The following is a 13588-nucleotide window of genomic DNA, read 5'->3' as shown; positions in this document are numbered from 1 at the left end:
ATATAAAACTAAATTGTTGGCCAAAATATCTGATCCTGTTCTCTTCCAATCAGTAGACAGGAGGATCCTTAAACCTGTGTGGAGACTTAGTACTTTCCATCTCTTAACAGTCATTCATTCATTCATTCATTAGTTCATCAAATATTTGTTGACCACACAACTATGTCCCAGGCACCATTCCAGGCTCTTGGGATAAATTAGTGAGCAAAACCAAGGTCTCTAGTTTTTAGGTACTTACATTCCAGATAAGATGTGCTTGTCTTATCTTCTCTAGGACTCTGTGACCAGCTTGAGGCCAGAGACATAGTTGTGTGGCTTTCAATGTTTTTGTAAAAGTCAATGTATTTCTTTAAGAAAGATACCACTAATTGATAATGTCGCTGTAGGAAGAAGTGATCCAATAACATATGGGACAAATGGAAAAGGAGAAGGAGAACTATCTTGGAATTCAGCTGTCAAGATGGATAATACAGGTTTTAAAAGACACACACTTAGGGATAATTGAATTATTTCAATGATGTTGTTATGCTTTTAACCTTTTCTCATTTCTCTTCATCCCTGATAAATGAAGAGATTGAAGCATAGGGATTCATGCTGTTGGACTTTAGAGTCAGGTGGGCCTGGATTTCCTGGCTATGCCCCTTAATAACTAGGAGATTTTGAACAAGTAATATGACCTTTCTAGGCCTCAGTTTCCTCAATTATAAAGTAAGGATAATAAGAGACTCTACCTCAGAGGGTTGGTGTGAGAATTAAATAAAAGGATAAATGTGAAGAGCTTAACTTATGGTAAACATTAATAAATAATAGCTTATTAAAATTATTAATCCTTCAAGGTAGGATTTTTTCTGCCCTATTTGAAGAACCCCAAGATTAAAAGAATTAAGTTACTTGTCCATGGCCACACAAGTAATAAGAAAGTGAATGCCATACTTGGACACTGTAGCTGTGTGAGTTTTCTAGCGTATTCTATTGCCTCTCAAGATGTAATTTTCCCAGAACACAAAGGAAATCAACTGAAAATGGTGTATGCATTTGTGTAAAAAAGAATAAATAAGTAAAAATAAAAATTTAAAAAACCACAAAGCAAATAAAACTGTAAGCAAATAAAACTGTAAGCAAATATTTAATTCTAGTTCACAGAAGATATGCCTTCTGTAGTAGATCAGCAATTTTGAAAGTACTTTCTGTGTATACTGTGTAAGTTTGAACAAATGAGTAAATATATTGACGATAATGGGAGCCAAGTTTCTCACTGTTGAGGAGAGGAAAGTTATAGTGATGGAAGGAGGGGAGACTAGGTTCTATCTATGTTGTTGGATCAGAATTGGAAAGATCAGTCTGAATGTACATGTATTATTAATATAAACATACATGGAAAAATACTTATAATTATATATTTATACATTTATATGTATATTCCTATCCTGGTTCTATCTACTAAGGTGACCTAGAAGCAGACTTCTCAGTAGCAATGTGCACCACCTGATGATCTTGGTTTCTAAATACTATTCTCCATTAAAAGGCAGAAGAGTTCCTTGGAGAAATGCTGACTGCAAGACTGGTACAAGGATAGTACCAGATGAGCCTGGAAATCTTGGTGGGGATAGAAAGCCAGAAAGTTCATAAGAATAATAGAGAGATATAATATAGGAAACAGCTTGAAGGGGTTCACACTGGCCAAATCTAGGAACAAAAAAATAAATAATGGCCATAATCGATTATAGCCCACTGAGTAAAATAAGAATCCATGACTCCATGCTGATATCAGTGAATTAATAATGGGAGAGAAAGGAAAGCCCTTTCTTACAGCACATTAACCAAGTGATCAAAGATAATATCGCCAATGTTGGGAACATAGACATCATGTGTCTTAACTCACAATGACACCCATACCTCCTTGCTTTTTTTCTCTATAATTCCATCAGGAATGGCTCTTGGCTAGTAAGCATGTTATAAAGGGTCTCATAACTTTGTCATACCAATATTCTACTGTCACAAAGCTCTCTGTATTGTACTTTAGAAGGGAAACACCATTTAACAAAAAGGGTTGTATGTTTAATACCACAGCTTCAGCCCTCGATGAACAGGTGACTAGAAACATGGCAGACAGGATTGGTGCCTCAAATCACCACCACTGCAGACCCCATGCTTGGGTTAGACTTGAAGGTTTCATCATTTCCATCTCAGACTCATTGATGAACTTTAGGACCGTCAGAAACTTTTACTCCTTCAATGTTGCTATAAAATTTAGAATGTCCTTAAAAAAATCTAATAAATCATTTTTACTCTGTGACATGAATATTTTTAAAATAGCAGGATTTAAAATAATAAATGATATAGAAAAGTTGAGGATCAAAAACATAAAGTGAATACTTCAGTCCCTTTCTTTAATGGGATGGTAAATATCATTGCAGACATTTTTAGAGAATATAACCAACCAGAACTGTAATTGGAAAAAAGGAGTGACAACACCTCTATGTGTACTTGGTCCATGTTTGAGGACTATCCAGTGCTTGTGTACTTCCTTTAACTCTTAATTATCATCAAGAAAACATGGACATGTCCACATGTGGCCACCGGTGATTGTGAATAACTTGGAGAAGAAGGTAGATGTTCCTATTCTAGTGCAGTTTCTCCCTTTTAAAATCAGCTCTATGGAGGTAAATTTAAATATAATAAAAATCACCAATTTTAGATGTGCAATGAAAAATATTTTGACAAATATATACAGAGGGGGAACCATTATAATCCTGATAGAGAACACTTCTGTCAACCCCAAATGTCCCTCATGCCCCTTTGTTCCCTCACACACACCCCCTGTTCTTAGGTCCTGGTGGCACTCATGTGTCACTCTAGTGTTTACTTTTCTAGAACGTCATGTAAATGAAATCATACAATATGTTTGTGGCGTCTGGTTTCTTTAACTAAGCATACTGCTTTTGAGGCTCATCCATGTGTTTTACTTACAGTAGCTTGTTCCTTTTTATTCTTACTATTCCTAGTATCCCTGTAAGGCAATACCATAGTTTCTTTATCCATGTAGCAGTTAATGGGCATTTAGATTGTTTCCAGTTTTTTTTTTCTTTAAGATTTTATTTATTTATTTGAGAGAGAGAGAGAGAGAGAGGGAGAGCACAAGCAGAGGGAGGGTGAGGGAGAGGAAGAAGCAGACTCCCCGCTGAGCAGAGAGCCTGACGTGGGGCTCAATCCCAGGACCCTGGGATCATGACCTGAGCCGAAGACAGACGCTTAACCAACTGAGCCACCCAGGCGCCCCTTGACTGTTTCCAGTTTTTAGCAATTATGACTAAATCTTTCAGCCTCATTTTAATCACAACCAAGAAATTCTTCTTTACTGCCATTGCTTTTATTCCAATTTATGAAATGTGGCTAACTAAAAGTTTGATTAAATGAAATCATCAGTGTTCTGAGTGAGAACTGAAAGAAACCCAGTTGGGGAAGACTAGCTCAGCCACCCTTTGTGACACTCTCCCACCCAGCTAGGATGGACCTCTCATTTTTCTTTGCTTTGGTAGTTTTCCCAAATTTGGTAAATTTCTTATGGTGTATTCCACCTTCTACTTCCTATTTTAGCCATTTTGAAGTCCCTGTTGGGAGCAAGGACTATGCCACATTTATCTCTATTTGACTCAGTGCCTAGCAGAGTGTCTTTTACATAATAGAGTTATGATAAATATTATATGAATTGATTTGGATTCTTCTCTAATCCCTCCCCTTAGACACATAAGTGGTTTTTATTAATTCTTTCAATCCATGATTGCATTACCTCTGGAGTGCCATAAAATAGGTTTCCCTAAATCAGAATATTTCAAGTCCCACCTCTGCCTTCACATCACTTACAATGTAACCTTCAAGCCTATTTCTTTATTCGGCTATAATGTGAGAGGATTTGATTAAACAGATTTGAGATTCCCTTTCAGTTCTAACATTCTAAGGTTTTACAAAAAGCCTACTAAGTCAGAAAGAACCTGCAAAGGGAGAAGGCAACACGGGAGGAAAGGGGGCTGGAGGGAGGAGATAGGAAAGTAAAGATAGGCTGTGTTTTTATGCAATGAAAAAAAACGTTAACTAGACTTGTGGTGATTCCGTACTACGTACAGATACTGAACCATTATGTTGTACACCTGAAACTCATATATGTCAATTATACCTCGTTAAAAATTAAAATAACATGTAGTTTCTTAAATAAAGTAAAAATTGGAGAAGGATTCAAGAAACAAAACTTGGTGTTTAAGTCAACATTTGTTGGTGGAGCATTGATTTTTTTTTAGATTTTATTTATTTGAGAGAGAGAGCTTGTGCACAAGTGGGGGGGAGGAGCAGAAGAAGAGGGAGAAGCAGGCTCCCTGGTTAGCAGGGACCCCAATGAGGGGCTTGATCCCAGGACCCTGGGATCATGACCTGAGCCGAAGGCAGACGCTTAATGACTGAGCCCCCCAGGTGTCTCAGTAGTGCATTCTTTTAAATTGTCTTATTTTTTAAGGAGAACTACAATAACTAGTTATTTTTTCTATAGTAAATTTAGAATATCCGTTATTAGGCAGCTTCTCGTGCTAAAAATTGATGTTGAGCCTGGCAACCCCTTCATGTAGGAGAACCATAGCCCGGGTTGGCAAAGGGTAGCCCCAGTCATGGCTGTTGTCCTGGTATGATTATCAGTAGCACTCCTTTTCACTCTCAAATGGATATTGGTTTTGAGCAGTGTGTTGTAAGGCTACCCAGATTAGTGATCTCAGAGCCTCACATCTCCGTGCCTGTAACCAGGGACCTGACATTGGGGTGGTTCCTCAGTGGGAGAGTCCACAGTCTCTTTTTAGGCTGATTCCTTCAGCAGCACGGTTTCTAGCTAGTGAAGCCCCTGGAGCTTCTCTCTTCCAGGCACTCTTCCTTTTGAAATGTCTGAGAAGTTTTTGCCTCCTCAAACTAGCTTTGAGCAGATTCTCCAGCCTCACTAAAGACTGCATCCTCCCTTCCCCCATGGCGAGGGTCTAAGAACATCTATTCATTAAGCATTCACTGCCTGCTTCTTATGTGCCAATCCTGAGCTGGGCTCCGGATTTAGAGAGACAAAGATGACAAGAAGCAGTAAGTCAAGTGTGATAAATGCCATCTTAGTAGGACGTATCCATTTACAACCTATATTAAGGTCACCGAGGAAAGAATACTTAATTTAGGAGAGAATGGAAGGAGAGGGGAGAATTTTGAGCAGACCTTAAAGGAGTAGTATACACTGAGCAGAGGGAGAGGGGTGGGGGTGAGTGTGGGGGGGTGTGGAACAGGATGCGGGGGGGGGGCCATCCCAGGAAAACAAAGAGACATATGCAGTGATCCATGGGCAGAAGATGCATGGTGTGACTGGGGAGGCAAAAAGTGGCCTAGTGTATCTATTTGTTGCAATATACCAGTTTGGAACTTAGTGTGAGGGAAGACCTTGGAGCAGGTCCAAGGGGGTGTTGTTATTAGAAGCACCAGAAGGGACCTTATTTCACATTTAGCGTGGACTCCTGATGATTCCATTTGAGTGAGGTATGGGTATAGTTTCCTCCTGAAATTTTACACTACAACATTACCACATGCATTGACCAATTTCAATACAGACTTTCCTTATGTTGCTTTATAATTAGAAGCCAATGAATCGAAGCTCCGCAGCGGTATGTAGACTACTAGTGATAGCTTTATGGAATTGTTTATTTTTGGTTTGGCAAAGGCAAGGCAGTAAATATCTCAATTAGTAAACTAAAACAGCACGGATGAGAAATGCCCACAAGGAGATCAGGAGTTAGACATAACTAAGTCAGTTAATTAGAGGAAACCCTCATTCCACTTACCTGTATTCAGAGTATGCGGAACCAACCTGACGTGTGTGCGGTATTCAGTATCGCTGCCTCAGCTTCCAATTGTTTAGGCAGTTTCTTTCTTTAGGAGCCACTGTGATGGGATATTGACCCAGTGGGATGACCCATCTCGCTGGGTCAATATCCCATCACCACGGGGTGGGACGTTGTCTTGGACGATGGAATATTCTCATCGTGCAACTTCCCTCAGCATGACGCAAAAGAGGTCTTATTCTGACGTGCTGGGGGAAGTTTTTCATTTTCATATTCATATTTATATTCCCATTATGTGGCCTAATGTGCGGATATGTTTAACGAAAACATGCAGAATCATTTCCTTGCTTCTAGATTGGATCTCCTACATTCTATCTGAGATTCCATTTTAAGTTGGGGAGGAAAAGCAGAGGTGGTCTACAAAGCTGAGTTTCAAGAATTTAAGTTTTGGTGTATTGAATCATGCCATTTGTAGGACCGCAAGATTTGTAGGAAATATTGACCATTCAAAGGATAAAACACGAAATGGTGGCCCAGAACATTGACAATCTTACCAGAAAGGAGGTTTGTGTTTTCAGGTTATAAAATATTAATATTCAGCCGTCATGATTTTTTGATTTTTAAAGTTGTATACTTTAGTCCGTTTCGATATATGGCATGTATTAAACACAGCATGAAAGGCCCCTTGGCTCTTCCCCCCAAGGGGGCCGGGGCGGCGGGGGGGAGGGGGGGAGGAGAGGGGGGCCGGGAAGGTGGAGGGGTAGGGGAGGAGGGGGTCTGACAGATTGCTGTCCACTTCTGCTTCACAATTTACTAGGTATCAGCTCTCTGTGGTCTGTAGGGGAAATGGTGGGGCTTGGTGCATCTGTAGATTACATTTCTGTCTGTCTCCTCTCTGCTTTGTAGACTGGAAAAAGATAGCATTCAGCAGAGCTTTAGCAACGAAGCAAAGGCCCAAGCCCTTCAGGCCCAGCAAAGAGAACAGGAGCTGACACAGAAGATACAGCAAATGGAGGCCCAGCATGACAAAACTGGTAGGTGGTAGGGAGAGATTAGAGCCTGGGCCCTGGCTCACAAGCCAGGCCCACGCCTTACTGTGAAATGACATCAGGAACACCTGTAACCTTTGGCTGGCCGAAGGGAGCAGATGCTAACTACACCGGAGATTCCGAATTACATATTAGTTAGCGTTTAAAAGAGAAAATGGAAAGTACTGCCCACTGTCTGTTGATTTCAGAGTACTGCGCTCACATCTGTTGCACCATCTGGATTACGAGTTTATTTACCTGTGTTCAAGAAACGTAAAGCTGAGAGAGACCACAACAAAGTAGAAAAACAAAGGGCTTGTTTTTGGCTGGGTTTTCAGGCACACATGTTATATAAAAAAATAGCATCAGAAGCTCTGCGGGAAATGCTCTGAGCTTACAGTTAGAGTCTCCTGAATAGCACTGAACAGTTCCCACAGTACACACATTATAGCTACTCTAAAAGCCTAATGAGTTTGCTTCAGCATCCAAACTGGAGAAAAGCTTTAGCCATTAATCGGTTCTTAATTCACTGTCGCAGCTGGATGTAATTCAGTGGCTCCAAATTGATATGTTCCTTTATTTAATCTTTGCAGCTTCGAACATTTTTAGCATTTGTATGATTTCGCCACCTCCCCCAGCCCAATCTAGAGTGATGTTTAATCCTTTGCATTCTTCAAGTTCTCAAACTGCTGTGAAAATTCCCTAATACAAGGCACTAGCCACAGCTGTCAGCGTGGCGAAAAACTGCCACCTCTCATCACATCGGTGCTGTTTTGCAGACAGAGTTGGCCAGTAACTCTTTACCTTTAATTTGAAAGTAAAATGCACTTTTGTTCAAAGCAGGCAGTTTGATGCTGAACTCAGCTGGAGCGTTCTGCAGCTCCTTTCACTTGTGAGTTGTGTGTTCACAGACAGTGTTAGTCAAAACAAGACCATGTCAGTCATTGTAATTCCACACCACATACTCTGAGCTGATTGGACTATTAAAACAAAAGTTTAATTGATCCTGTCTCTTCCAGAAAAGTGTTGCTTAATTTTTGGTGCCTTGATTTATTTTGCTTTGTATGCTATGTGCTTTTTGCCCGTCAGTGGCTAAAATCGGGAAGAAGTAGAGGGACTTATTAAGCCTGACACTTGAAGATAATTTTCACATGATCTTGTGTACACTCTATTTGATGACAGGGTAAAAAATGATTGTTCATCCTATAGGTGAAAAATGGAAACGTAAAATTCATTAAATCATCTATTTGCTTATGAAGAGGCAAATGTCATGTTGACCCACATGATACCCTCCGGCATTTTTCCAGACTCAGTAGATGTTTTTCCACTAAAAATAAAAGGAGGAAATTCCAGGAAAAATTAGTGTTTGCCCCTCCTGCTTGCAGGATCCTAGTGATCAAGGAGTCTTGGGCAGAATCTCTGAGTGCTACGTGAGGGGATTTAATGGCTAAGACCTTCTTAAGAACACTTCCTTTTATTTTGCACAAAAATACCACACTCCCTTCAATTCCTTTGACCAGATCTTTAGCGAAACTCATACTGTTGACAATGAAATCCAGATTCTAGGGAAAATTATGTACTTTACCTTAATAATGAAAGAAGTGTACACAAGGGGCGGGGATAGTGAGATCTGTGGGCAAATACGAAACATAAAGCATGAATTACAGTATAGAAGAGAGTTCCTCCGTTATTTTAGTTGTGAATTATCTAGTTGTGATCATTCTTGACACTGTTTATAGTGAAATTGTCAAAATAAAAATGTAATATCTTGCATATTACAAAGATATAAGCATCCATGGCTCCCCTTGAGATAATCTGACAGTTTATCAACACATTAAACCATTACCCCAAGCGTGTATGATCAAAACTGTTTCTGGGGTGTAATTATTAGAAAAATTAATGCCTCCCAAGATTTAGTATCTTGCCAGGTGAGTGGTCCTTTGACTTTGGACACTGAAATTGACCTGGTGGCTTATAGGAAATGGGAGTGGTTTTAGCACTTTTACCGGTCTACATATGGAAGCCCTGCAGAGTTACAACCATAAACATCTTATATTGGTGGGGGGTTTATTGTTATTTCTAGAAAATGAACAGTATTCATTGCTGACCTCCCAGAATACATTTTTGACAAAGTTAAAGGAAGAGTGCTGTGCATTAGCCAAGAAACTGGAGCAAATCTCTAAAAAAAGCAGGTAGGTAATATTATATGATACTTTTGGAGCACTGTTTGTGTGAATACTGTCATTTTTTCTTAAAAAACAGCGTTTCCACTATTTGAGGCTAATGTCAAAATTAGATATGTGTTGACCTATTTCCTGTGAAAATATTTCCTCTGTATGGACAATTTCTTAATATGTACGGTTTCTAAATTGTCCATACAAACCCCTTGGTATTTTTTTTTTCATGATTATGTATACGGACTATTATTTGACCTTCTTAACGTTCAGAACCGACAGTTATGAAACTTCAGAACACAAAGGTCAAGACGGCAAGTATTTTAATAAAGGATTCAGATAAATCAAGCAGTTTTAAAGTCTTCCGTCGATAGAGTTAACATTTTAATCTGTTATCACAGTTCTCCACGAACACCCAGAAACTATCTTTAAGTCAAATGATAATAGATGAAATGTGTATCTATAAAAATGAAAGTAGGTGATACTTGAAAATAAATAAACCCAAACCATCCTTTTGTTCTCCTAAAATTGATTTGTTTTATTAGAACAGCTATCATTCATTTTGTAGGTACACTGCTCTTTTATAAAATACATTGATTGGGATCTTCGTGAATTATTTTCTGCACATTTTCTAATCAGATTATTTCCATGAATGAATGATTTATACTCTAAATGATAAGAAGCCTGAGTTCTCATCTCAGCTCTGAGAGTAACTGTCTAATCTCAGACAAATTTACTTGACTTGCTTGAACTGTGCTTTCCTCTTATAAATGAATGGTATTGGACAGAATCACTTTGAATTAAACTATAAAAGGCATCGTTCACATAAACTAACTACATATCAGATGTCCCATTAAAATACAACCCGATGGAAAAATACCCTGTAGATCCCGTTTGTATTTTTCTGAAGTTCACTTAGATTTACACAGAGCAAGCAGTGGGGCTCAGCAAACTTCTGACTTAGGTATCTCATTCAGAAAGAATTTCCTAGAGAATCAGAGCATATCTGATCACCCTGAGCCCTGTCTTGTATTCCTGCATCAATGAGGTGGCTTAGCTATTGGAATCCCTATCCCTGAATCCTTTGGGGAATCAGAGGGCTGATGAATCCAGTTCTTTCTGCTCACAGGAAGACAGAGGCTCCTATAAAGCTCCCAGAATGTGCTCTGACATGTGCACCTTCTTAGCAAATACTAATTAAAGATCTAGTTTGAGTAGAGGAAAGCTCAGGGTGCCAAAATACCAGATATTTCCAAGAAGTTTGACAAGGAAACCCAAATGATTTTGTTGCAGGAGAGACCCTCATAATATATCAACAGTAGCTACTGCTAACTAGAAATATTTGATTTGCCTCACATAAACTAAGTAATTTGTTAGAAACAAACAGAACTAAGTAATTTGTTAGAAACAAACAAAAAAACTGGATCATATAATTTAAGAAAAAATTACATTGATCTAGGACTTAAAAGATTAAGATTGCTTTGTGATTGATTATTAATTATCTTGCTGAGGAGACATAATTCTGGAAATTGCGGCATATAAAAGAGAAGGAGGTACTATATGCTTGGTATATATTATTTAATTCTTACAACTTGAGACAGGAATTATTATCTTCTTTTACATGTGGGGAAACCAATACTCAAGAGTGTTTAAATAGCTGGGAAGTGGGAGAGCTAGAGTTCTACTGTACATATTTCTAGTTCCAAGGCCTATGATCTTTCTTGTACATCAACTACCAAAGAAAATCAGGCCAAAGCAGCTATGATGAGAAAGTTTGGGAAAGAAAAAAATATTCTTTAAATTCCCATGGAGAAGTAGACATGCTTGTCATGTGAGGGTAAGCCTGGGAGCCTGGGTCAACCTGTGCCCTGTGTCCTGGGCCCTCTTTCTTCTGCTCTGGATCTATCCATGTACCCTGTACTGATCTAGGGAAACTGAGCCTCAGCCCCTCTCCACCTCCCCTTGCTTCGGGTTCCTCCAGTTTCTGACCACTGCTTTGTCGACTGAGCGTGCTCCTGTCTGATACATACCTGGCACGCAGTACATACTTACTGACTAAATGAATGAAACAAGTATGGTTTTATACCTCGTATCCTGACCTGACTCTGGTCCCAACCTGTTCCCATGTTGATGACAGGCAGGGTGCAGTGAAAACCACTCTGGAATTCAGAAAGAACTAGGTTCGAATCTCTCTGTGCCACTTGGGTACATTGCCTAATCCCTCCAAACCTCAGCTTCTCCATCTATAAAATATGTATATTTTTGAAATGTATTTTATTTATTTATTTATTTACTTATTTAGAGAGAAAACGTGAAGGGGCGGCAGGAGGGGCCGAGAGAGAGGGAGAATCTCAAGCAGGCTCCGCACTCAGCACAGAGCCCGACCCTGAGATCATGAGCTGAGCTGAAACAAGAGTCCAGTGCTTAACCGACTGTACCACCCAGGAGCCCCTCAAACATTTCTAAAACCATGTTGCAGGATTGTTGTGGGGATGAGAAACACCGAGAGATATACGATGCACATATATACGTACACACGTATATAAAGGGCCTTGCATGGTGCTTGACACATGGAAGTAGAACCATAGCTGATGGCGTTGTTTTCAGGGTCTTGACCGGGGCAATTTGGATTTGACTTCGATCTAGGTATTATTGTCTTTTCCAGGGAGGGTCTGAGTGCTATTCTGACAGACATAAAGTCTATACCACAAGAAAAACCTTTGTAAAGGCAAACAAAGCAGGATCGGGAAACTATGGGGCTGGTTGTGTTTCGAGTCCTGCTCTGAGATGGCCTGTTCTGTAAATCTGAAGAATTAAAATAGTCATCTACTGTAACTTTGCAAGTTTATCCAAAACCAAGGCCTGGCAATCGTAAACACTCAAAAAATTGTTACGTATTATGGTTAAAACTTTTAAGAGCCCCCAAAGTTTACAAAATATTCATTTTGTGTGTCTCACAAGAACGTGGTAGATACGATAAACTGTGATTTTAAGGTTGGTTGTTGACTCTTAATTTCTTGTCCACGGAGTCTCTTTTCCCTCTGGCTCCCTCTATGACGAGGATGACATTTTCAAAATTCGTACAAAATGTATCATTTGATTTTGACATTAACCATTTGCTTTGAATTCACCTGTATAACTTGAAGGCCTCCGAGTGTTTCTTTTTAAATAAAGATTATAAATTTATGAAGCCCTATAGAAGCCTTCGGGAGCTCTGCACACCCTGTACTAAACTTTGGGGATAAATGATTTTTCCTGTGCTTTGAGGTGAGGAAAATCTTGGAGTTTTTTGAGCTTTCTAAAGTGTTGTCATTGTGGAAGTTCAGTCTCCACAATAATGAAACCACATGGTAATTTTGAGGCAGCTTGTCCTCAGAGTGCTACGGGTAAAATTTTTCTTAAAAGTGGGTATTATATTTATTTTGTATTGCTCAACAATCGAGAACAATGTTTGTGGTTCCCCTTTTCTTACTCAGGACATTTTCTCGAAGAGTTCCACATTATTTATAATCCCATACTAACCAAATGGCTTCACACCATTTATAATAAGCTTTATTTTTTACTCAGAGATCTAGCCATTTGACCAGAGCCCATGCCGTCCCTAGGAGCGCTGACAGTCCGGGCTCACCGTGCAGGAGGCTCCGACTCGTTACCCCAGCCTCAGGCTAGGCTGCCCTGCGCAAGTGTTTAGAAATGGTTCCTCCGAGTGTGCCTATTGCATGTGTTTTCTCCCCAAGTAACGTGCGTGGTATTACGGCAGCTCCTTGAGCTCCTGTTGTCTGCAAGCCCTCCCCAGTGATCAGCGCGGTACTTTCTGCACGGCGCGTTCCACACTGCTTGGGTGGTGTCTGTAACTCCAGGGTTTGTGAATGGCACATCCCATTTTCAGACGAAAAATGAACTGCCAATTCTGTGCATTTGATATAGCTGGTTTCTGACCACGAGACGGGAGAATTAATTCCATTTTGCTTTTAATTGGCACCAGGCAAGCAAGCTGGCTGATTGTAGTTGAGGCTCTCATAAACTTTAGCTTCCCTTTCGTCTTTATTCCCCGGGACCCTGGGAGCTTATTACAAGTCCTAGGGTTGTTTTTGAGGGTGGTAAGTGGAGCTCTTGAAATATCTTTGGTGCAACTGTGATTTCTCTTTATCTAAGTGAGGGAAGTGTTCCCTCTCCGCAGGTGCTTGGATGAATCAGCAGTAAAATGTTTGCAGTGCAGTTTGCAGGGCTCGGACCGTGGCCTGGAAAGAGCTTAGAAGTGTTGGGCACCGGGAGGAGGGAGCCTCTACCAGCTGCAGGGGGGCGATCAAGCCCGGGTTGGGTTGCAGCCCCTCGGCACTCGCATGTTGGAGAGACAGGCTAGCAGCGAGCACAGAGCCCCGGTCTACATGGTGGTTTTGGTTTTGCGTCTCTTCTTTCTTTCCCCATCACTGTCACTTTCTGGGTTGCTAGGCTTGTGGATTGATGTCTAACACTGCCCATTGTGTATTTGTGATTTGCGTTTTGTAATTAAGAGGAACAATGGGAGTCCATT

The 13588-nt window shown here is 40.1% G+C and overlaps 1 protein-coding gene across 11 annotated transcripts in view; it reads left to right on the top strand.

Moving 5' to 3' along the window:
• The window catches only part of SDCCAG8 (SHH signaling and ciliogenesis regulator SDCCAG8), a 233027-nt gene that overhangs the window by 142141 nt on the left and 77298 nt on the right, over positions 1–13588 (top strand). For 7 of the 11 annotated variants that reach the window (XR_013449815.1, XR_013449814.1, XR_004918751.2 and 4 more), the window contains 2 exons: positions 6759–6886; positions 8964–9072. The exons of 1 other annotated variant lie outside the window; for it this stretch is intronic. Coding sequence is in view for 5 of the 10 variants with exons in the window: in XM_036096993.2 (XP_035952886.2) it covers positions 6759–6886; positions 8964–9072 (237 nt within the window). In the remaining 5 variants the exon portion in view is untranslated. Of the gene's footprint in view, positions 1–6758; positions 6887–8963; positions 9073–11356; positions 11982–13588 lie in introns of those variants that run through there. 3 more of the 11 variants (XM_036097009.2, XM_036097008.2, XM_036097002.2) reach the window with 2 other exon arrangements.

This window comes from Halichoerus grypus, chromosome 7, assembly GCF_964656455.1.
Source record: "Halichoerus grypus chromosome 7, mHalGry1.hap1.1, whole genome shotgun sequence".
Classification (NCBI taxonomy): Eukaryota; Metazoa; Chordata; class Mammalia; order Carnivora; family Phocidae; genus Halichoerus; species Halichoerus grypus.
The sequence above is the reverse complement of the archived record's forward strand: the minus strand, read 5'-3'. Positions and strand labels throughout refer to the sequence as shown.